Raw genomic sequence first — 24,437 nt, forward strand, 5'->3', positions numbered from 1 at the left:
CCAGGATATGGGGCTGCAGGACCTGGCTAGCAGGAGCCCTCTACCTGGGGAGGTGGGAGGAGCTGTGATATCCGGGGAAGCCCAAGATTGGCAGGTTAAAAGTGACAGTTGGCTGAAGTCCATCTCCAGCCTCAACAGGACTGAGAAAGGGGGCGCAGCAGCAAGAACCAAGACACCCCTCCCCCAAAGCGTCTCAGTTGACTGTGGGAGGCACAAGAAGCTGCCTGGTTCCTGGGGGACTGTCCACTCTGGAAAGATCTTGGGGATTCCTCTAGGCTCCTCCTCTGAGTGCCCTTTTCTCTCCTGGAAGCTGAGAGGTACCCACACTCTGGCTCTGTCACAGCATATTCTGCAGCCCATGGCAGAGAAGTCACCTGGTGACATTTTGGAACGTGCCCAGAAGCTAGGAAGGCCGGCTGGGTGCAGGCTGGATGGTTATGCCTGTCTCCTTCATGGGGGACCAGGCTCCTTCATGAGTGGGCAGGCTGGGCAGGCCTGGGCAAGGTGAAGCCATAGGGAAGGTCAAGGCAAGGTCAAAGGCCAGGTCTGGAGCTTCCCTTGCCTGGGAAGCTGGGGAACAGAGAGTGATGGGTGTGGTGGTTCAGCCACCTGTGAGCCAGCGGGGGTGGCAGAGCTCATCTATTTTATGTTTGCAGTTTTTAACGGGGTATAACATACACAGCAGAGTGCACAAATCTGTAGTCGGCCCCAGGGTACACTTTACCCCCAGATCAACAGCCAGCACCCATTCCTGCCCTTGCTCCTAGATATAGCCACAGTGTTGGAGGCTGTTGGGTTGGGGGAGGTGCTGATAGTGCTCAGGCAGGGGTGGGCAGGATGTCCCCACCTGCTCCACCCTCTCTCTGTGTTCCTTGTAGATATGACGTTGACTCCAAGAGCCCTGATTTGTCCAAACACGTGAGTTCTTCCATAACGACCCTGAGAGTCCATATTTCTTTTTATTTACTTTTTAGTTGGACATAATACCTTTATTTTGTGTATTTATTTTTATATGGTGCTGAGGATCGAACCCAGGGCCTCAGGCATGCTAGGCGAACACTCTACCACTGAGCCACAACCCCAGCCCCTCATGTTTCTTAAATGCCGTGTCTTGGGTTGTCCTAGGGCTTCCTTCACTGTGACGGTGTGTGTCTAATGCTGTGTCTCGTTACTTCAGAGCCCCCTCCCTTCCCTGGGCCAGCTGGTGAGGGTGGTGGCCTGACTGTGACACTGGTCTCCTTTGTCTCCTGGATATATAGGACTTCCTGGGCCAGGCTTTCTGCACACTTGGAGAGATCGTGGGGTCCTCTGGAAGCCGCCTGGAGAAGCCCCTCACGTAAGTGCAGCAGGGGGTACAGCCTTCTGGGGTGCTTAGCCAGCCACCGTCCAACTTCCTGCCGCCCTGCTGAGGGCTGGCTGAGGGTGGTGACTCAGCCACAGGGGACATTTGCAGGGAATAAGGAGACCCATGGGCTCTGCTCTCAAAGGGTTTCTAAGCCAGTTATCCTGGAGAGAAACCAAGCGGGGTTATTCAAGTCCCAAAGTCCCAGAAGACACTTCTTATCCATTTTCAGTCCCACTCCTATCATTGCATGGGTGGGGGAGGGGAAAGGAACCCCTGCACCAGGAGGTAGCTTGCCCAAGGCCACAGGAAGTGGGAGAGCTCTCAAATTTGAACCCAGGACTCGTGACTCTGCTCCCGCAGCGTTTTCCTGGGATCGTTCACCACTCACTGTAGGCTAGAGCCGAGGGCGGTGAGGCCCTTCCCGTCCTGCCCTGCCTCTCACGGTGTATTATGGGACTAAAGGTGCTTCAGAGGAAAGCAATTGCCCTGAGCAGGGTCTGGGATGAGGGCCCAGGTTTCCCCATAGAACCCGAGAGTGGTTTCAGGGACCTGCCGGGGCGGCAGCCAGGCAGGACCGTCACCTCTCTTGTCTCCATTTCTGAGGAAGCCCTAGGGGCAAGGCCCAGGCAAGAGCAGCCACCTGTGGACTGGGACAAGTGTGTAGGCCACAGGGCCCACTTGCTTCTGCCAAGTTCCCACTGGACCCTGTCCCCTCCCTGTGGTTCATGACGTGTGTGTGTGTGTGTGTGTGTGTGTGTGTGTGTGTAGTTTCTCTCCTAGTTCCTTATCAGTGACCCCTGATAACTATGTGGTAACTTCAGGGTCCCCAGAAATCTCTATGTTCTCAGAAAATAATGACAATAGCTATCATATATTGAGGACTGGGGAAAACTCAAGTTTGGGGAGTTCTGAAAATTAAAGTATTTGAGAACCTTTTCAAAAAAAAAAAAAAAAAAAAGGATACAAAATTCACCCTTGCTACCCCCTGCCTTGAACGTATCCTAAACCATTTTTGATTATGGTTCTTTGGTCTTTCTCTACCTGAGAAGGTGATTGGCTATTTCGGTGTTGACCTTGTGCTCAGTCTACCCGTCCCAGGGCCTTTGACCTTTACCGCAGCCCCTTCTGCCTGCACCCCACCCCCTCCATGACTCTCCTGGCATGGCCTGGTGCCGGTGCCCAGGCATGACTGTTTCTGTGCCCACTTGTCATCCAGGTCTGTCTCTTGCCTGCTGCCCCCTGACCACAGTTTCTGGGGTGGGCCTGAGGACAATTCTACAGGATATGGCTTGGGAGCTGAGCCCTAAAGGACACACAGGATAGAAAACAGAGGTTGATGGAGGTGCCCGTGGAGGAGGGGACCTTTCACCCCACTGAAGGCTCTGTGTCTAAGTTTAGTTGTCTCCATGACTAAACCTGTTACCAGCTCCTGTTTACTGGGCATCTATTCTGGGCCAGACACAGGGGTCAGTGTTTTGCTTATGAAATCTGTAGAGTCGGTGCTGAGTATCCGTGGATTTCACATCTATGGATTCAACCAACTGCAGATGGTTGAATATTCAGGAGAAAAAGTTGTGTCTATACTGAATACGTCCAAATTTCTTCCTTCCTTCCTTCCTTCCTCCTTCCTTCCTTCCTTCCTTCCTTCCTTCCTTCCTTCCTTCCTTCCTTTCTTTCTTTCTCGAACCCAGACATATCCCAAGCCCCTTTTAATTTTTTTAAATTTTGGAACAGAGTCTCATTTAGTTGTCCAGGCTGACCTTGGCCAACTCGAGATGCTCCTGCCTTCCCAGTTGCTGGGATTACAGGTGTCACCACCATGCCTGGCTCTGACTACCTCTTGTCATTTTCCCCTAAGCAATATCAGTATAACAACTATTTATATAGCACTTACATTATGGCAGGTATTGCAAGTAATCGAGAGATGACTTAAAGTGCACGAGTGGATTTGTGCAAGGTGAATGCAAACACTGCACCACTTTATGTGAGGCACTTGAGCAGCCAAGGCTGCTGTTATGCAGGGGGGTCCTGAAGGATTCCTTACAGACACTGAGGGACCGCGACTCTCCTAGTTTACTGCCCTGTTGCGGTAAATGCTATAGAGTAAGTGAATTAAATAACAGAAGCTTAGTTTCTCAAAATTCTGAAGCTAGAAGTCCAAGATCAAGATGGCACAGAGTTGGTTTCTTCAAAAGCCCTGTTCCTCGGCTTGCAGATGGTTGCGTCTTCCTCTTTGTCTTCACGTGGTCCCTCCATATCTGTGGCCTCCTGTCTCCTTAAAAAGACATCAGTCTTTTAAGACCCACCATAGGACCTCATTTTACCCTAATTGCCTCTTTAAGGGCCCCGTCTCAGTCACATTCTGAGGTGCTGCGGGCTAAAGACTAGTGTATGAGTTTGTGGAGGACACAGTTCAACAACGTGATCTCGGGTGATTCTTTCTCCCCATTTCACAGGCTGGGCACTGAGGCTCATGATGTAGAACAGCAATTCCCAGGCTGCAGCAGGCGTCAGGGTCCCCTGGGGCACAGGTTGTGGGCTCTGTCCCCCTGGAGTTTCGGACCGGCAGGTCTGGGTGGGTTATTCCCAGGGGATGCTGGTGCTGCTCCTTCTGGGGCCACTTGAAGACTAACTCGTCCCGGCTTCACACCAGAGTTTGACAAGACCTCTCCTTCCCTGGTCTGTGGCTTTTGGTCCAGGACAGGAACTCGTCTCTAAGCCTCCCAACGTCAAGTGTTCTGGCCTCTCTGGAGCAGGCCACTGGGCTCATGGCCGGCGCTGTCTCCCTGTCTCCACAGGATAGGAGCCTTCAGCCTGAACTCCAGGACCGGCAAACCCATGCCAGCTGTGTCGAACGGGTAGGTCACCAGACATCTCTGGCCCTGGGGTCTTCTGACATTCAGCCCACTGCAGAGGACACCTGAGTCAGGTCTCAGTTCTGGATCCCACAACTCAGCCCTGGCGAAGGAGACAGAGAGAGGGTCCTGGGTCCCTCTGCAGGGTCCCAGATGGAGATCCCCGTGCTGTAGCCAGCCCCTCCCCCATCCAGGCCAGAGCTGGAGCATCCAGAACCCCAGTGGCTCTTGGGACTTCAGGGGCAGGTTGGAGCTCTGAGTTGGGGGCTGTCTCCAGGAATGAGCAGGCCTGGGCACTCTGCATCCCTTCCGCTCTCCCTGGCCTGTGTCCCCCACCGCCCTTCCCCTGCCTTCTCTTTACCCTCTCCCCTTCCCGGGGTTTGGTTTCCTCTGCTGGATGCCAGCTTCCTCCTCCACCCCCAGAGCAAGCCCAGCCTATCCCCTTTCACATACACCTGCCACTAGGTTGACCAGCTTCGCCCCCACTCCCTGCCCACCCTGACCATAACTCTGGGCTGGCTGCCTGCAGATGTGGGCAGGGCAGAGCCCCTGGGCCCCCACCCCCCCTCAGCCTGGCTTCCTCCTCACACTGGTGGGGGGAGGGTGGGAGCTTTGCTGGGAGGGGCCTCTGGCAGAAGTGCCTTTGGCTGGGAGAGCAGGGCTCCCCTGGCCTTCCAGGGTTGGCCACCAAAGCTGCTGCATGTGGGAAGGGACCTCCAGGGGAGCCAGGGCTGCTCCCAGCCAGAGTAGGTGACAGTAACTGCAGAGACAGGGGGAGGGAGAAAGTCCAGAGGGAGGGAGGGGGAGAGGAAGGAAGGCCAGGCCTGTGGGAGCAGGTTGGGGCTGGAGAGGAGGGAAAGAGAGATCAGAAATAGAAGAAGGACTCAGAGGCAAAGAGAGGAACAGATGGAGAAGCACAGGGCGGAGGAGGCTGGTGTGGAGGACTCTCTCCGCCTGGTCACACGAACCACGTCTTACTACCGTGGAGCACCGACCAGCAGGCGGGCAGGGCCTGGGCAGTCAGCTCGGGTGCTCAAGTCTAGGGGACAAGCCGGCAGCACTGCACCTGCCTGGAGCAGGGGAGGCAGCAGGTGTGGCCCCTGCTCTGTCCACCCCTTGGGGAAGACCCGGGATGGCTGGTCAGCCCCCATCCTCTGGGGCCAGCTCCCTTCCTCCCCTGCCTCCCCTCTCTCAGGAGCTGCTCCCTCCAAAAGCTGGTGCTGGAAAGAGCTCCATCAGTGGTTCTCAAAGTGTGTTCCACAGACAGCGTGCTGGTGGCCCTGGGGCTGAGGCGGGGGCAGGACAGGATTTGACCAGCTTTGCACAATCATGAAGCAAAGGATGCAGGGAGGGAAATGATGTCCAGGGAGGTCCTGCTTGGTGCCAGGCTCTGGGTGTGCATATAGTAAAATGGATGCTACAATTACACTTATTTGTGGGCGAGGAAAGAGGAAGGAGTCACACAACTGCTCACAGCCTGACCTTTTCACTTCTCCCTCCCATTGGCCCCTGACTGCACCAGGATCTGCCTCCTCCCAGTACCAAGCATCAGAGTGGGATGGGCTGGTGCCTGGGGGAAGGGGGCCCACCTGATAAGGGGCCCCCTGGGTGGAGCCACTCCCTGGGATTTGCCCTCCTGAAGGGGACTCTCCACTGTGGCTGTTGTCCCTGCTGCCCAGCTCAGTGAGGAGCTGCATGGATGGCTGGAATCTCTCAACCCCAGGAGACCCCAGCCAAGAATTCCAGAGTAGGCAGCCATGGGAGAGATCCACTGACACGACCCAGCTCTCCTGCCTTGCCCCCTCTGCTGCTCTCCCTCCCATGACAAATCAGAGTGGCTCAGAGCTTGAACATTCTGGGGCCCTGGGGTCAGCCGGGTGCAGGGTGGGGTGGTTAGCCCACCAGGTCTTTTGCCCACAGAAGTGGTCTTTGGATGGAAAGTTTGAGAACCACTGGTCTGGAAGCCTCTGGGTGAGTCTGGATGCTTTGGGGATCCTAGGGCCGTGTGGCAGACACCAGCCTCCCTGGCGGGCTCTGGGAGCAGGGGGTGGGCAGCTCTGGAACTGAGGGCCTGGCCCTGGGAGGATGCATCAGGCCACACTGCCACATGCATTTCAGGAGACGCTGTCTTCTCAGGGGCTCTGGGGCAGATCCACCAGATGTGGGGGTGGACCCGATTTCAGGGGGTCAGGTTTAGCTCTATCTTTGTCTGGCTTTCCATTCTTTCGTCTTCTCTCCCAGTGGTGTCCCGGGGAAGAAATGTGGCACCATCATCCTGTCCGCTGAGGAGCTCAGCAACTGCAGGGTGAGTGGCAGAGGGACTCCGCAACCAATGGGATCTGGTGGGGGTGGGGCAATGACAGAGGGTAGGCGGCTTCCTTGTGACCTGGTATCCCAGCTCCTGAGTCTGAACCGGCTGGAGCTGGAAGGTGATTCCCTTGTACCCCAGCTCAGAGTGAGGCCCCGGCAGGTGAGGGGGAACTGGTCAGTGGCAGAACTGAGCCCCGAGCCCTGGTCCCCAGGCTCCCACACACCAGGGCTACTTCCAGTCCTTGTCATGTGTCCTTGAGCCAAGACTGCCCTGGCACCAGCCCTGGTGATGGAGGGGACTTTTCAGTCATGGGCGCTTGACATTTGCCTGTCACTTTTCATTTTATCTCTGGGATAGGGTGATAGCCCTCTGTGGGGTTGGAGTGAGTGTGTGTACGCGCGCGTGCATGTGTGTGTGCATGTGTGTGCATGTGTGTGTGTATTCGCGCATGCGTGTTGAGAAGCCAGTCTGCAGTCCCAGGCAGCCCTTGTTTTGCTTCCCCTATAGAACAAGAGAGAAGCAGGAGGTGGGGACATCGAAGGGGTGGCTGACACCCCAAGAAGAGGCTCAGAGATCTGACGGTTAATAATGCTCATAAATATCATAATGATGATAGATATTTGTCAAGTGGTGGGGTTTTTTACATAACTTATATCTCTACTCCTGATAATAATCCTAAGAGGCGGGTACTAAAATGTCATTACTGTTTTATAGATAGGGAAATAACTAAAACATTATTCCCATTTTATCAGAGAGGCTAAGTCACCTTGTTAAGGACCCTAAGAAACAGTGTCATGGGTTCTGATCAAGGTCAGCCTGATTCTAAAATCTGGGCTTGTCCTCCAAACCCAGAGGGCCACCTAAGTTAATGAGGTACCTCAGGTGGGAAGTGGTGGGTTGTGAGGAGAAGAGGAGGAGGCCAGGACAGGGGCTGGAGGGCCCCTGTCACTCCAAGGCACAGCCTGGGACATCCCGGGTCAGGGCTTCCGTTGGGGCTGGGGGGGCTGAGGAGAATAAGTGAGACTTTCTGACCTCTGGACAGTGCAACTCTCCTATTGGTGCTGGGGATCGAACCCGGGGTGTTCCACCACTAAGCTGCATCCCCAGCCCTTTTTATTTTGAGACAGGGTCTCACTGAGCTGCTGAGGCTGGCCTTAAAACTTGTGATTCTTCAGCTTCAGCCTCCCAAATATTATAGATGTGGGCCACTGCACCAGGCAAAACAGAAAAATAATGTTTTACTTATTATGAATTCATTTAAAAGTAACACATTTTCTGACTGAGCCCAGTGGCACATGCCCGTAATCCTAGCAACTTGGAGGCCCAAGGCAGAGGATCACAAGTTCGAGGCAATGTGGTGATAACTTGTTTCAAAATTAAAAAATAAATAAAAAGACTGAGAATCTTAGCTCAGAGTTAAAACTGGGTTTATTACCTTAGTTCAATCCCAAGTTAAAAAAAAAATTCTTCTAAAAAAAATAGCTGTATTTTTTGAAACAGACTCTTTGGTGAAAAGAGTGGCCTTGTTTTAACCCCACCACATCCCTCCCCTTATTCCAGTGCTGGGGATTTGAACCCAGGGCCTCCTAGATGCTGGCTAGGCAGGTATCTACCATGGAGCTACATTCTACCCCCTTGTTTTACATTTTTTACAAATTTCTTTAATGTCCAGCTTCTTAGAAGACAGATGAAGGAAGCAGGGTGGAGCTCAGTGGTAGAGCACAACCTTAGCTCTCGGAGGCCCCAGTTTCCATTCCCAGCACCACACACAAAAATAGACAGCTGGATGCTCATATCCAGTCTGCAGTCAATCTGTTGTGATATGTTATGTAACCTCTAGGAAACTCTTTGCTTTGCATTATGACAACAATAGCTTTGACCTCATGGACCCCTCTTCTCCCAGAGTTCCTGGTCTAAATCTTGAGAACTGCTAGAATAGGGGCATAATAGTGTTAGCTGACCTTAATTGAGCAATTATTATTCTGGACCACACACTGTGCTAAGTGGTGGTCTTATTTATCTGATGTATTATGATATATGTAATATGATATAATATCTCATGTATTATGATCCTCAATTTATAGATGAGGAAACCGCAGCACCGAGAGATTAGGTGACCTGTCCCAGGTTACACAGCCACCGAATTTGAATTTATTTGAACCTAGGCAATCTGGTTCTAGAGCCAAGGTCTTTAACCACTAGCTATTGGGTCACAAACTCTGCTTTCAGTTGGAGACTAAGACATAGGAAAACAGAATTGATGATACAGGGCAGCAAAGAGATGACCAAAGACACTCAAGTGCAGCTGCTTATTCTGGTGCTGCTCTTCTGTTTACCTGGTGGCTCTAGGGGAATCAACCTCACCCACTGTGTCCCCAGCACAGGGCTGACTGCGCAGTAGGTGTTCATTGAGAAGCTATTATGAATCCTGACTGAATGAATAGGAAGCAGAGACCGAGGGTTTAGCAGCAGGTAATGAAGAAAACTCCTACGCCTGTGTCCTCTGAGGAGCCTGCTGCGGCGACACGGGCTCCAGCCGGTTGACGCGTGCACCGAGGGCTGCAGTCTCTGCGCCCAGAGCCTTGGGTTTCCACCAGCCACCAGCGGGTGGGCCTGACCGGTTGCTGTGAAGGAGATCGGGAAGGTGGCTGCTTGGCAGGTGCCTAGGGAGGTGGACTCTGAACCTCTAGCAACCTCGGTTCAGTTTTCCCCTAAGCTTCTGGCCCAGCTGGTGGCTACCCCCGGGTTCATAATTAAATAAGGTAATAGACGGGAGAGCGCTGAGGAAACTGTAAAGCTGGAGACCAGGAGGCTGCAGCCGCCGGCTCAGGGCCAGCTTTGGTCAACAGGCTTCTGTTAGCACCGGGGCCCCTCCTCCTTCCTCCCCCCTCCTTCCCCTTCCCTCCCTTCTGCACCCAGGGACCACCCGGCTGTGCTCCACCCACTCAAGCTCTTCCCGCGCCAGGGGGTCTGGGGGCGCCTTCCCTGCACTGGAGGCTGCCAGCTCCTTTTCTCCCCGCACATCTTTGGCTGAGTTCTGTCTTTCCCTAGAATATTTGCAAGGAAAAGAGCCTAATTCCCAGCATCTGGCTGAATTAAAATAATTACAACTGATCCGCTTTGCTCGGTCTTCCCGGCTCAGCATTCAGTGGGAGGATCAAAGGAAGAGGGCGGAGTTGGAGCCGGTGGCCGCCTGAGCGGGGCGTCCTGCCGGGAGCATCCGCGCAGCCCAAGTGGACCCTCCCTCCCTGCGTCCGCCAGGATGGCGTGGGCAGGCGGGGACCGGCCGGGGATTAGGGTGGGCTCCAGCCTGGCACCAGCTTACTTTGATAGGCATAGAAAAAGCCTAGCTCTTCTGGGATTTAAAGGCCAAGAAAGTTCCTACAATCAGCATTTGCTCCAAACACTGTTCCGTGGTCCTTGGCGTCCACAGGAGATGGGGCAGCTCCTCCAGGGCCTTTGAAATCCCCCACATTTCAGGCTGGGGATGCAGCTCTGTGGGGGGGGGGCGCTTGCCTGGCGCGCACCAAGCCCTGGGTTTGATGCCTAGTACTGTGCCCCCAACAAACAAAGAAATTGCCCCAATTTCATCATGCCCAGTGGCAAAACTGTTGAAAAATACAGAAAATTTTAAAAGAATCGAAAAATCACCCAGAGATAATTATTATGGACATTCTGATTTGTTTCTTCCAAGCCTGTTTTTCCTTGAGTGTATGTGTATATTTTTCTTCTAATTGGCATACTATGGTATCTAGTTTGTGATTTTTATTTTATTATTATTGATTACTATTAATTTATTATTATTATTTTGTGGTGCTGGAGATTGAAGCCAGGGCCAGCCAGGCAAGCTGTCTCCTCCGCAGCCCAGTTGGGCCAGCTCAGTAGTGTAGGCCAAAGAAAGTGCCCAAGAGACAGCCGAGACACATGTGGTTTCTTGGGGAAAGCCTGCAGGAGATCAGTGACAGTTCCAAGAAGAGTTTAGTGGTGACAGGCTGACTGCACCTCTGTGCCTCCCAGTGCTTTGCCAAGCAGCCAAGCAGTGCCTCCTTTGCTCACAATGTTTTGTCCAGTGGGGGCCAGCAGGACAAGTGACACGTATCCTTTCCACAGTGCCCCAGTTCTGCTCTGTCCTGCTCAGAGAGGGTTTTACATGTGAGGCTGCAGAAGCAGTGACCGGGTCAGCAGCAGCAGCGTGCTTGGCCTGCTTATAGAACCAGCATCCCAAGGAGCACGAAACCTGGCTGCACTTCTGTAAGCCGCAGCTTTCTCCAGATAACTCTGACTTGCCCCAGTTTTCAGCGAGCCGAAGAGAAAGCCAGGGTCCTCCTGATAATACGTATCTGGATATTGCAGCCCAGACCTGCTCTAGTTGTTCTCTTAACTTGGCTGGGTTTTGGGAGCAGAAATGTTGTTTTACTGCCCCTCTTTGATTTAGGGACTATGTACAAGCACTCTACCACTGAGCTGTGTCCCCAGCCCAGTATCTAGCTTTATAGGCTTCAGTTTCCTATGTCATTCGATGGTCTTAGAAGACATGTATTTAATAGCTGCATATAAGCCGGGCACAGTGGCACACACCTGTAATCCCAGCTGCTCCAGAGGCTGAGGCAGGAGGATCGTGAGTTCAAAGCCAGCTTCAGCAACTTAGCAAGGCCCTAAGCAAGTCAGTGAGACGTTTTCTCTAAATGAAATACAAAAAAAGGGCTGGGGATGTGGCTCAGTGGTTAAGTGCCCCTGGGTTCTATCCCCAGGACAAAAAAAACTGTGTATTATTCCTTTTTGTATGGAAGGTCTGTCATTTACTGAACCTATTCTCTTACAAGAAACAAAATAAGCAACGCTACAGTGAACATCCTCATGTTCTAATTGAGCTCCAGTTGATGGATAGTGGGTTTAAATTGGTATCCTAGACACACAGGTTTACTGAGTGGGAGGGAAAATGGTCCATCAGAGATTTTCAGCCTCTGAATGACCAAATCAAGAGGGGCAGCTGATGAGATTGTTTGGGACTGGGTCATTAAGATGTGCTTACCTCAACTTGGTTGTTAGAATCAAAGCCTGAGGAGGCCCTGTCTTCCAAATCACCTTGTCTGCCCAGGGCCTGTGTTTGAATAAACATCAGCTTTAGCCTCTGGGTCTTGGGGGCGGGGGTGTCTTCTCCGGCCTCCCCAAGTGTCCAGCTTCTGTAGTCTTACCCTGGCCCCCTGGGCTCTCGCTTCTCCCCTCTGAGTCCCTCCTGCAAGAAACTGTCCCCAGCTCTAGGTTGCCTTCCCCCTTCTGGAACACTGAATTTCAGAATTGTGGCTAAGGATTCCTTTTGTTTAATTGATCTCTTTTTTTTCCTCACTAAAAGGGGCAATGTGCCAACTCTAGGAGATTTGGAAATTCCAACAGACCTTAAAGACAATAAATGTCACTGTGGTCCCACAGTTTATTTACAAGTGTGCCTTGGGGTATAACATGCGAGTGATAGGGGCAAAATGATAACAAACTTGAAGGTTCTGGATCCATACAAAATACCATTGCTTAATTAGCTGTGTGGTCTGGGGCAAGTGCCTTGACTTCTCTGTGCCTCAATGACTTCATTTGTAAAAATATCTTCATTTAAAATTTTGATATTTTGTTTATCATGGATTTTTGCTTGTTCTGACCCTGGGGGCTGCCGGCAAAACCCAAGCCAGATTTGCCTTTTGTTCTCCCCTCCTGGGTGTTGCTAACTCCTGCCTGGCCTTCAGCCCACCTGCTGACCCCTGGGACTGGCCTCTGACCTCCATAGCAGTGCTCTTCTGAGGCAGAGAGGGCGAAGGTGCTGGAGGAGGCCAGGCACTGTGAGAGAAAAAGGCTGTTGGCTGTATTCTTCCAAGCAGCTCAATTAACATGCGGAGAGATGCAAATTGAGGCAATCCTGCTGTTTTAGAAAAACTTAATATGTTTTTTAAAAAGATAGGGTGAAAGGCAGAAATTGCAGGAAATTATATCCTGCAGGAGCGGCTCTATCCTCCCAGCCTGACTCCCAGGAAGCTTCGGGTTTAGAAAGAGCATCTCACAGGCTGGGGCTGACACCCTCCACCTCGGACCCTCGCCAGAATCTGCGGAAACCCGGCTGGCTGGCTGGCTCCCCTGCCCCTCCTTGGCCTCCTCATGGGTCCACACGTTTGTCTGTGGAGGGTTTGACATCCATTCACTGACGGCACGGGACAGGAGGCTGAGGAAGCCTTGTTTGTAGGACTGGGGCCACCTTCAAAAGCACAGGCCGAGGCAGGGCCTGGGGTGGAATTGGGCAGGAGGATGGTAAGTTCAAGACCAGCCTGGCCACTTAGTGAGACCCTGCCTCAGAAAGGAAAAGGGCTGGGAATGAGCTCTGTGGCAGAGCGCCCTGGGGTTCAGTACCCCCCCCACACACACACATGCACATGCAGGGCCTGGGGTGGCCAGGGCAGTGCGCTCGCTTGCCCAGCGTGTTCTTGCACAAGGCCCTGGGAGGTTCACTCCCTGCACTGCAAAAAGAGAGAGAGAGAAAGAAAAACAATGGTCCCAGACAATGACACATTCCTGTCTCAAGGACTTCCCCACGGGTGGGCCTTCACCTGGAGGGAGCTTGCCTTGGAATCAGAAACCTCCCTGAAGGTCTGTCTGTTCCCAGCGGATCCTCAAGGGTGCCACAATCATACTGGGCTTTAGGCAAAAGTACCTGGGCCGAGCTTATGCCCCCACGGCGCCCACCTATCTACCACCAGCAGGACGCTGGGCCCACAGGCGGATTTTTCCAGTTAGCTGAATTTCAGAGCCAACCTTTTCTGTCTTTCTTTTTTAATTTTAACTAGTTTCACGGAGGCCTTTCCAAATGGATTTCACACTCCCTGACTTCGCCAACTGAGGTCAGGGAACATAATTAAGCTTATCTGGATGCTGCGGAGTCATCATTAGAATCTCAGTTATTGGTCTTGGGAGCCAGGCTGTCTGGTCCCAGTCCCAGCTCCTCTTTCTGGCTGTGTGGCTTCCTGCAAGGGCCTTCACCTTTCTGTGCCTCAATCTCCTTGTCTTTAAAATGAAAGCACCTGCTTCACAGGGTTGTTGAGAGGATGAAGTGGATTGAATACATAGAAATAGTGGCTGGCACGTACTAGAGCCTCTTCTAGTGTCATCTTCATAACCAACGGTTGGCTATTGGCAGTTCTGGGTGCCTTGGAGCAGGTGGCACCCAGCGAGTGGCAGCCCCTGTTCTTACAGCTGCCCCACGTTGGCCATCATGACTGGGAACTGACATGTCACGCCCCTGGTCTTCCTGACGGGCTCACACGGGGGTATTATCATTCCATTGTACCTAACGCAGAGAGGGGGAGTTGTGTGCCCCCAGCCTCCTGAGCAACCAGTAGCAGAGCTGGGATTCCAGCCTGGTGGTCCTTGGCTCCTCTGTCTGTCAGGTGCTGTGTTGGGACATTGACTGGAAGTTACAGTTTATCAAGGTCTTTTTTTTTTTTTTTAAACTGGGTTTGAACACCTAGAGGTGCTGAGCTACATCCCAAGTCCTTTCTATTTTTTTGAGACAGGGTATTGCTAAGTGCTGAGGCTGGCCTTGAACCTGTGATCCTCCTGTGATCCTCCTGAGTCCCTGGGAATTACAGGCATGTGTGGCCCCACCCAGTTACCTTTTCTTTTTTTTTTCTTTTTTAACATTTATTTATTTTTTTATTATTTTTTTTTAAAGAGAGAGGAGAGAGAGAGAGAATTTTTAATATTTATTTTTTAGTTCTCGGCGGACACAACATCTTGTTGGTATGTGGTGCTGGGGATCGAACCCGGGTCGCTCGCATGCCAGGCGAGCGCGCTACCGCTTGAGCCACATCCCCAGCCCAACATTTATTTTTTAAGTGTAGATGGACACAACACAATGCCTTTATTTTTATGTGGTGCTGAGGATGGAACTCGGGTCCCGCCCATGCTGAGCCACAACCCCAGCCCTACTCTGCTTTTTATCTGATATTTCTACCAGCTTTCTGATCTTGCCGGGCCCTGAGGAGTTCTCCTTTGAGGCAAAACAAAACAAAACAACAACAACAAAAACCCCTCTAGCTTGTCTGGATTTTGTGGCATCTGTGGGGGCTCTTTCCAGGGTGTGCAGGTGGTTTGGTCACCTGTGCAGGTCGGGCAGTCCTGTGGGGCTCACCTGTGTTCATTCAGGTGAGACTATCCCTCGGGGGAATTCCAGATGTGAAAAGTCATTGTCATAACCACCAATCCATGATCCAGGGAGGCTGCAGGGACGTTGGATTCCCACACTGTCACCTGAGTGCCAGTGCTCCCCCAGGACTGGCTCCTGAGTGTCCCCAGCTGCTGACCCCCTCCAGTGGTTCATGTGGCATCGACACTGAGTCTAATCTGCCAGGCTTAAAGGGACTGGGGTGGTCTTCCTGCCCGGCACGTGACTTCACGGATGAGGAAACAGGCTCAGGGGGCTTGAGGGACCTGCTGAAGTTGTAGAGCTAGGACTGGACCTCGGGCCTCTGACTTCCTTGCTCCCCTCCAGGTCCTCTGCCTTGACTGTCTGGTGCCACTGCAGGCTGCCTCTGTGGGAAGGACCAGGCCCACTTCATGGCCCCTTGTGAGGTCACACAGGGACATGCACTTGGCTTAATCTCCGCTGTCACCACCTTGAAATCACTGAACTCTTCTCAAAGCCTCCACATGTCCCTTTACACTGGTCCCCACCGTTTATATCAGGGGTTCTGGGAGGAGCCACCAGGTCCCAGGCCTTCTTCCTTTCCAGGCTACAGGATGTGGCTCCACAGGAAGGCATTAAAATGCTCCCTCCAGGGCTGGGGACAGAGCTCAGCTGGTAGAGTGGTCACCTCACATGCTGGAGATCCTGGGTTCAATCCCCAGCATGGGAGGGAGGGAGGGAGGAAAATGCTCTGTCCACCAGCTCGGAATAGAGTGGAACTCTCCAGAGTGTGTCTGCTGTATGCCTTAGAAGCCTAGAGAATGTTCTGGATGGGGGACTGGGGACATAGCTCAGTTGGTAGAGTGCTTGTTTCGCATGCACAGGGCCCTGGGTTCAATCCCCAGCACCACAGAAAGAAAGAGAATGTTCTGGATGGATAACAGTGAAAACTCAAGTCTGATGAAAGGCCTGGGTTACTCACCGTGGACTTGGGGTGTTTGGTTTAACCTGTTTCCTCCTCTGGAGAAGGCAGAAGCTAGAGAAATGACTGGTACTTGTGTCAAGTGTGAAGGTGCCACCTGGCATCTAGTAAGTGCTCAGTAAGTCAGTTGTTCTCTTACTCTGGCCCGTGACCCTTAATTCGGCATCTGGGTGCCCATCCTCAGGGGTATTCAGAGGCACTTCCTGCCCTGGGGTTTGGGGAGTGGTGTGCTGAGAAACAGAACTTTGCAATCAGTTTACACAGGTTTGAATTTCCCTTCTACCAGTTAGTTACCAGCCGGTTACCTCACTTCTTCGACCCGGCTTCGTCATTCATAAAAAGCCAACAGAGGACTGTTTTGAAGACTAAATATGTTAAGGAATGTCACAGAGGATGTCTAATGAATGCTCCTGAGTGAGAGCCAGTGGAGGGATGCTGAGTTTGCTGTCACTGGATGGATGTCCTTGTGGGAAGGCATGGGGGGGGGGCAGGGAGCGGCCACATACTGGGGGGAGACGTGTTCTAAGAATAATGATGATGACGACAACACTCACGCACACAGCCCTTAATGCGTGCTAGCCGCAGTGCTCAGCATTGTACAATTAACTCATTTTATCCCCATGAGCCTGTGAGGTAGGCCCTGCCCACTCCTCCTATTTTACAGGAGCACAGAGCACAGAGAGGGTGATTGATTTACCTTAGGTCCCAAAGCTAGTGAGGAATGAGCTGAAGCAGATAGCCTGGCCGCAGCCATCATAGGCCTGACCATTATACTTCCAGTCCCACTGCTCAGCCTCTTGACTGTGTCCTTCAACCTCAAGGAGGTTATAGCACATCTTCATTGTCTTTCTTTCTTTCTTTTTTTTTTTTTTTTTTTGGTACCAGGGATTGAACTCGGGGCACTTAACCACTGAGCCACACCCCCAGCTGTTTCTTGCATTTTGTTTAGAGGCAGAGTCTCACTGAGTTGCTTAGAGCCTCACTAAATGCTGAGGCTGGCTTTGAACTCGAGATCCTCCTGTCTCCGCCTCTGGAGCCACTGGGATTACAGGCTTGTGCCACTGCACCTGGTTTACAACTTCATCTCTGTGACCACCATTTGGTCCTCTCTGGGCAGTGGGTCATTCACCTCAAGACATGCCCCCTGCAGAGAGGAAAGGGGTGTGCCAGGAGCTAGCCTTGAGCAGGGCAGGCCCAGGGTCTGCAGGACAGAGTCTGATAGCTGGCGTGACCCTTAGGATGCAGAACTGCTAAGGAGGGGGGCTGCTCAGGCAAAGTGAGCGGGGGCCACATTCAGGGAGGTCCCTGAGGTGCTCAGGAGCCCCTCCGTCGCCCCTCTGTCACATGGTGGGTTCAGGTGAACTGGCTCTGCTTGGCGAGCTGGGGAAGTTCCCTGCTCTGAGCCTTTGGCGTCTTAGCTGTTACACAGGCCACTGTCCCTGCCACATCCACTTTAGAGCACTGTGTGGGCCTCTGGAGACTTAGGGAGTATGGATAGATAGGATGCTCACACTGCAGCTTCCGCTGGAGCCAGGCAGATGCAGGCAGGAAAGAGAGACAGAGCAGAGTGGAGGCTTCTGGGCCCCCAGATCACACTCAGGGGCACCTTGGGTTGGTCAGTTCCCCTTTCTGAGCTGCTCAGGGAAATGGGAATGGAGTCCCAGGGGCTAGTGCTCATGGGGGACTGCTACACATGTGCCCTGCTGAGCACCTCACACCCCATCTCACCTTGTCCCCAATCTCCTGGAGTCCCCAGGTTGCAGGGGGAGACTGAAGCTCTGCACTGAGGGTCTGTTACCTACCTTGCCCGAGGTCACACAGCTAGAAGATGACAGGGCTAAGACTCAAACCTGGGCCGATGCAGAATCCTCCTGCTTCTGCACCTGGGCCTCCAGGCCTGCTGCTGCCGAGGTGGAGTGAGCCCGGGGGTGGCAGCTGGGCCTGGCGTGGAGCCCGGCTGGGGCTGGGGCTGGATCCTCTTGCTTGTCGGGGTCTTGAGCTGTTTTCCTACTCCTCTGCCTCACGCACTCTGTGCCCTCCCTCCGCAGGATGTGGCCACCATGCAGTTCTGTGCCAACAAGCTGGACAAGAAGGACTTCTTTGGGAAATCCGACCCCTTCCTGGTGTTCTACCGGAGCAACGAGGACGGCACGTGAGTCTCGGGCAGCACTAGGCACTGCGCTGTCACCACTGGGCTCGGCCTCGGGTCAGGGATGGACAAGTGGCAACTGGCTGTCAGGGGCTGGGGTCCTGCACCTTCCATGGCCCTCCCAGGGCCTGGCTCTGCAGAGGAGTTCCTGACATATAGATGGGGTCAGTGAGGAGTGAGGGTGGCCTCTAAGCTGAAGGTCCCCACAATGACAGGTGCTGAGTGTGTTGGGGGTGGGCAAAAACAGGGTTGAGGCCAGAATAAGGGGCCCCAGTCCTCCATGACACCCCTCTGATAGTCTCTTCCTTGTTCTACACAAAGCATTCCCCATCTCCAAGCCCGGTCCCCTCTATCCACAGCCCTCTGAATGCCCCCCATCAGGTCCCCTCCCTCTGAACCCTCAGCATGGCAAAGCTGGCCCCCTCCCTCCACCTGGCCCCAGAGTTCCCAAGGGCTTCACTCAGAATTCAGGGCCTCTGGGCTCCCTCCTCCTCTCCCATAGGTAGAAGCCCTCCTCGGTGCAATGGAAATTTAACGCTTGGGCAGCTGTAGGTCAGCAGTATACATGGAAGGACTCTGGGTTTCGAGTCTGGGGACCTAGGTCCACACCCACACCTGCTGAGTGACCCTGGGGCAAGCTGTGTCCCCTCTCTGGGCCTGATTTCTCCTCCATAAATGAAACATAGGATTAGGTGGCCCCCATGGTCTCTTTAAGCAGTGCAGTTCTGGGGACCAGGGGACACTTACTGCTGGGCTTCTGCAGAGGAGGAAGGACGGGGCCCAGGAGGTTAATTAGAGACACTGCTGAAGAAGGGGCTGGAAACAGCCTTTGAAGGAGAGGAACAATGTGGGTGCACCGAGTGGGGGGCAGGGAGCAACGACAGTGCCCGAGGGCAGAGCCGCCTTCTCAGCCCCTGATTCTGAAAAGCGCGGAGTGTGTGCGTGAGAGGGAGAGAGTCTGAGTGCTTGTGTGTATATGAGTGTGTGAGTGTGTGAGTGTGTGTGTGTGTGTGTGTGTTGGGGGGCAGGAGTCTCAGGGAGGAGGTGTGTTTCAGTTGCTGGGAAAACTGATTTTTAAACCTGAGCTACAAAACGGGGAGATTAGGTGTGATCATTTGCATGACAAAAGGATTCTTTGTCTCGGGAAGGACTCCCAGCAGGGTTTCTTTAAATAATTCTAGTTGACTTGGACTTGGCTCCCGGTGGGGGAGGAGGAGGCCTGGGTGTCCACACACAGTCCCCTGGGGAGAGGCAGAGCCCAGGTGGCCGGGGCCTGTCCAGCTGCTCCTGACCAGGACCTGGCGGGGGATGTGGAGCGGGAGGGGCCGCCGAGGTGTCTGAGTGACGTTCTGCAGCGGTGCGTGGGCTGTGGGGCGGGGCGGGGAGAGGAGAGGCTCGTGACTGACACCACAGCAGGTGGGAGGTGGCGAGGCGCGGGGCTGAGCGGGTGCAGGGTGCGGGCTGCAGCAGGAGCGGGCTGGGAGCAGGGGGCCAGAGGACTCCATGGAGACCAGTGGGGACCGAAGGTGTAGCCCCTTCCCTGGCCGTGGAGCCCCAGGTCCCCAAATGTGGGAAATGTCAAAGAAGCTGGTCCCATGGGGGAGACCACGAGAGTTTATTTCGGGGCAAGTTTCACTGGAGGTTGGGGCTGGAGCTCTCCAGGAGGGTCGCTCCTTCCCCCCAGGAGACCCCCCCCAGACCTGTAGAAACCATCCAGGGGCTGCAGAGGGTGGGCCAGAATGCAGGCCCCCAGGCCCCGCAGAGGCTGAGCAGGGAAGGATGGGGTGGTCTCCCGGGGTGGGAGGACAGAGGAGTGGGAAGTTTGGGGAGATACCCGTCATGAGGAAGGTTCGCCAGGGAAATCAGGGGAGGGAAGTGTCCTGCCAACCTGGGCGCCATCCTCCCCGAGATCCCCCCACCTCATCTGGTTCCATGTTAGTCACTCCTCTGTGGGCCTTCCAGGTGTCAGGGAAGGGCCAGTGGCCCCAGCCTGGCACAGCCAGTTAGTTACCAGCCGAGTAGATGTAGGCAAGACTAACCCAATAGAACCTTCTGGCACGTTGTCTAGCATGGTCACCACCACCCACTTATAGTTTCCGAGCACCTAAATTGGGGTTAGTGCAACTGATACATTTTTCACTTAATTGCATTTTAATTAATTTAACTTAGTCACATGGCTGCCATGTTGGACAATACAACGGGACCTACATAATCTGTTGTATGTGCACTGGGGACGACTGGCACCTCCCTCTCAGGGGTGCTTTGAGGATGGGATGAGTTAGTATATTCTCATTAGAAAAAGGCCTGGTAGGGGCTGGGGTGGGGTTGTGACTCCGTGGTAGAGCGCTTGCCTGGCATGTGTGAGGCATTTGGTTCAATTCTCAGCACTAACATATAAATAAATAAGTAAAATAAAGGTCCATGAACATCTAAAAAAATATTTTAAAAAAGAAAAGAAGAAGGCCTGGTAAGCCTGGTGTGGTGGTGCACAGTCTGTCATCCCAGAAACTCAGGAGGCTGAAGCAGGAGGATCACAAGTTTGAAGCCAGCCTCAGCCACTTAGCAAAACCCTCAAAATAAAAATTAAAAAGGGGTGGCGAAGTAGCTCCACAGTAGAGCACACATATACACACACACAAAGAAATGAAAAAGGCCTGGAAGTGTTAGTGAATGTTCTTATTCCCACTTTGCAATGAGAGGGGAGAGTCAGAGAGGGAAAGACATATGCTCAGGGATGCACAGCTGGCGGACGGTGGGTCTGGGACTGGGATTCCCATCTGTCTGACTCTGTTGGGTAGCACTCTCCCACTGATGCTCCCAGTGTGTGTCCAAATGAAAGTGAGTCAAGGGGTGGGAGGGCCATAGGAACCGCCTCACAGGAGGGCCTGCCTGCTGGGGGTGGGGAAGGTGTGGCTTGGTGATGAGGGACCAGGGAGGGCAGAAAGAAGAGGCTTCAGGCAAGAGTCAGAGGCGACACCATACTGCACGGGGCCCAGGAAGGGATGAGTGGGGAAGAGACTGGGCTCATAGAGGGCTGCTCCTGGAGTTTGGCTATTAAGGGAAAGGAGAGAACTACTGGGGGTTCAAGAGATGGGGGTGCTGGGGAGGGTCCACAGAAGGCACCTGTGACAGTCAGGGGAGCCAGGGTGGCTTCTGTATGGCATGATTGCTCCTCCCTCCTTCCACCGCCCCCCTTCCTCCCTGCCCCCCCTGCCTGCCCGCCCACCCCGGCTGCCCATCCCCATCCCCGTCCCGTCCTCGCCCCCAGCTCTGGGTGTGCAGGGAGGTCTCCCACGTGCATCTCCACACTCCAGTGGGTGGGCGAGGACGAGCTGAAGAGAAACTCAGAGCCACAGTGACAGGGATGACATTTTGACTTGAAAATTGCCACAGAAGAAATGGCACAGGCTGTGTGGGCTTGGGCGCAGCCCGGCACTTACCCAGGTGACCTTTCTAAGCTGGGATGGTGCTGGGGCGGATGCCTGGGAGGTCGCTCCTGGCCGCCCATCCAGGTGGCAGGCCAGTCAGGCGTGGCATGGGAGGGGGCCGTGTGGGTGAGCAGCGCTGAACTTTCAGTTTGCAAAGCAGGTTTTTTGAATTTGGTGTGGAAAAGCAGAAGGGGTCTTAGAGACGATCCAGATCATCCCAGGGGCTTTGATTTCATTGAGTTGAAATGCAGGTGGAAGCTTTGGAAAGTTCCTCTGGCACCTTAAAAAAAAAAAAAAAAAAAAAAAAGTTCTTGAATACCTACTAAGTGCCAGGCCTTGTTCTAGGCACTAGGGTTACATCAGTGGATCAAGAGAAAAACTCTTTATTCTGATGGAGGTTAATCTTAGTGTCAGATGGTAAACAGATTAAATAAGGGGAAAACAGGCAATATCACAAGGTTAAATGGTGACACATAGGAAAAGAAATATGGAAGGAGCCAGGGGATGTCGGAATCAAAGGCCAGGAGGCTGTACATTTTGGACATGGTCATCAGGGGGGACTTCATGGAGATGACCTCTGACCTGAGATAGTGTGGCGGGGAGCAGGGAAGATGGAAGTTTGGGGGGAACGTCCCAGGGTGGGAGAAGAGCAGACACCCGCGACCCGACACCCAATTCTAGATACAATTTTAGGGACTCACAGGCCACAAAGGTCCACTGAGACTGATCCTTTCATGGGTCTCAGAGGATGAAGATAGAGGCCAGCCTCGCAGGGTTTGGAGTCAGGCGAGGAAGTGGAGGCCAGGAGAGGGGCGAGTTTGGTCAAGGTCACACGGTGAGTTGGCCCCAAGCAGGGGCTGTTAGGACCAGGTCTCCTGGCCCCACAGGACTTGTCTCCTTGCAGGCTGGGTCCCCACCTGGTGCAGGTCTGCAGCATCTCAGCCGGTGGCCATCCAGTTCCAGCCAGGCCGCTGCCAGTGACGGCCAGCTCCCCCAGGAGCCCCAGTTTCCATGTCTGGCAGCGGCAGACATGGCCGGCTGACCCCCTGCCAACCTGGATCCTGCCGTTCTTGGCTTCAGGCCTGAAGACCTTTCTCTCCCTCCTTCACCAGGTTCACCATTTGCCACAAGACGGAGGTCATGAAGAACACGCTCAACCCCGTGTGGCAGACCTTCTCCATCCCTGTGAGGGCCCTCTGCAACGGGGACTATGACCGGTGAGACGGGAAGGAGCCCTTCCCTGTTCCTCCACCCCCGGGCCTTCTCCCACACGAGGGGGGTCTACCCGCAGCTGCGCCGTTGGCCTCTCAATATGCACACGGGCCTCTGGGCTGCACCTCGGTGTCCGCACAGGGTGGGGCTCGGTGGCCTCCCCCTCCCGCCAGTTCCCAGCAGGTTGGCCTCCCCATGGTCTTGCAGCTCCTGCCCCCCACTTCCTCCTTGTCTGGCCTCCGTATTGGTGGGAAGCTCCAAAGTGTGGGAGGATGGGAGTGGAGTGCCTGGGGCTCCAGGGAGACCTAGACGGGTGGCACCAGATGGGCGCCCCTGGTACCCTGGTCTGGAACTCGGTGGCTCGTCTTCATTGTTCCCCAGGGAAGGCATATGGTGGCAGGATGGAGGTGAGGAGGTAGACGAAGTCACGGGCAGCTGCTCCCCAGCAGCCTTAGCCTCTGGCCGGGGGACTCTGGAGTCAGAATCCAGGGACACCCCCTGCCAGCCCAGTTGCCATAAATGAGGGGCGAGGGAGCAGGGATGAGAGCTTGCTCGGTATTTTGGTTCCATGTGGCCTATTCACATGACATGTCAGCTGTCATCTCATCTCAATCACTCAGTGTGATTCTCCAGGGTAGAGACCAGATACCGTTTCCAGCCTTGACTCTGTGAGTAAAAAGCTCTGTCAACCTGGGTGATCTTTGACCCTCAGTTTCTTTTCTGCAAAGTAGGCGTGAGAACATCTGCCTACTCCCTGGGCCGCTTGGAAGTTCATGTAGCACAGCCTATTCAAGGAGGACCTGTGTGCGTGAAATACCAAATCCAACATTTTGTTCACAAATGTATTGTGGCCCTACCAGACACTGGGAAATCAGCGGGGGCAAAGAACGATCTCCACCCCTCTCCCAGCCTCGTGGGTTTAACTGCTAGTGGGGGAGGCAGACATTAATCCAATAATCACACAAACATATCATTAGCCGTTGCAGTAAGTGCTGGAGAGCGTGGGGGTCATGTCAGACGGAAACTATAAGATGCATACGTTCCCCGGGCACGGTGATGCACACCTATAATCCCAGCTATTCAGGAGGCTGAGGCAGGAGGACCCCAAGTTTGAGGCCAGCCTGGGTAATTTAGTGAGACCCTGTCTTAAAATAAAGAGGGCTGGGGGTGTATTGAGCTGTAGAGAGCTTCCTGGCCCATGCAAGGCCCTGGGTTCAGTCCCCAACACTGTGCACACGCAGAGATGGTGTAGGCCTGGGTTAAGTTGTGAGAACCTTCCTGTTCCCTGGCAGTGGCTGCAGCTCAGCTGAGCAAGCTGGCCAGGGATCATCAGCAGGGCTGGCCAGCAGCCTTGAGGAACTGGACCTTCCCTAGCTCACCCCATGGGGACATGGTGCATCAGAACAGACACCTTGGTGTGCCCCAAGACCCTGCTCACCATGGCCACCAAGTGTGTGTAGTGGGGTTGGTGAGTGGGTCGATGGCCTCCAACACCCCCGTTTCCATCTCAGGAGACCCTCAGGCTGCCCAGCCAAGGCTGAGGTGGCTCCTTCTCTGCCTCTTGGCCAGAATAGAAAAGCCACAGTCTGTTCCCCAGGAGATCCTGAGCACCTACTAGATGCCCAGTACCGGCCTCTCTGTAATTTTGGGGGACACTCAGCTGTGTTCCTCTCTTCTGGAAGCTTCTGGTCTAACCACTGGGGGCTCAGGTGAGGAGGCATTCCAGCCAAACAAGGCCTGTTGCCTGCTGGCTGGGTCCTGAGGCTTTGAGTGGGTGACAGGAGACCCCGGGGAGGAAGGCCAGGCAGGTTCCCACCTCCCCTCCCAACCCTAGCCCAGCCCCACCCCCACAGGACGGCCTAGCTCATGCCCTTCTCCATGGCTGGCACAAATTGACTGTGACGTGACTGACAGCGGTGTTAATGTCCAGGGCCAGGCGTGTCTCACCAGGCCTGTGAGCCCCAGCCTAGGGGAGCCCACACACCCAGAGCTAC

At 54.0% G+C, this 24,437-nt stretch overlaps 1 protein-coding gene across 7 annotated transcripts in view; it reads left to right on the plus strand.

Annotated features, from left to right (window-relative positions):
* The window catches only part of Cpne5 (copine 5), a 99,054-nt gene that overhangs the window by 48,249 nt on the left and 26,368 nt on the right, over positions 1-24,437 (plus strand). For 5 of the 7 annotated variants that reach the window (XM_078020106.1, XM_040282582.2, XM_078020107.1 and 2 more), the window contains 7 exons: positions 879-918; positions 1,260-1,336; positions 4,144-4,203; positions 6,121-6,171; positions 6,442-6,505; positions 17,703-17,806; positions 22,344-22,448. In XM_078020106.1, the coding sequence (XP_077876232.1) occupies positions 879-918; positions 1,260-1,336; positions 4,144-4,203; positions 6,121-6,171; positions 6,442-6,505; positions 17,703-17,806; positions 22,344-22,448 (501 nt within the window). The remainder of the gene's footprint in view (positions 1-878; positions 919-1,259; positions 1,337-4,143; positions 4,204-6,120; positions 6,172-6,441; positions 6,506-17,702; positions 17,807-22,343; positions 22,449-24,437) is intronic. The other 2 variants (XM_040282583.2, XM_005318753.5) reach the window with 2 other exon arrangements.

This window comes from Ictidomys tridecemlineatus, chromosome 8 (assembly GCF_052094955.1).
Source record: "Ictidomys tridecemlineatus isolate mIctTri1 chromosome 8, mIctTri1.hap1, whole genome shotgun sequence".
Classification (NCBI taxonomy): Eukaryota; Metazoa; Chordata; class Mammalia; order Rodentia; family Sciuridae; genus Ictidomys; species Ictidomys tridecemlineatus.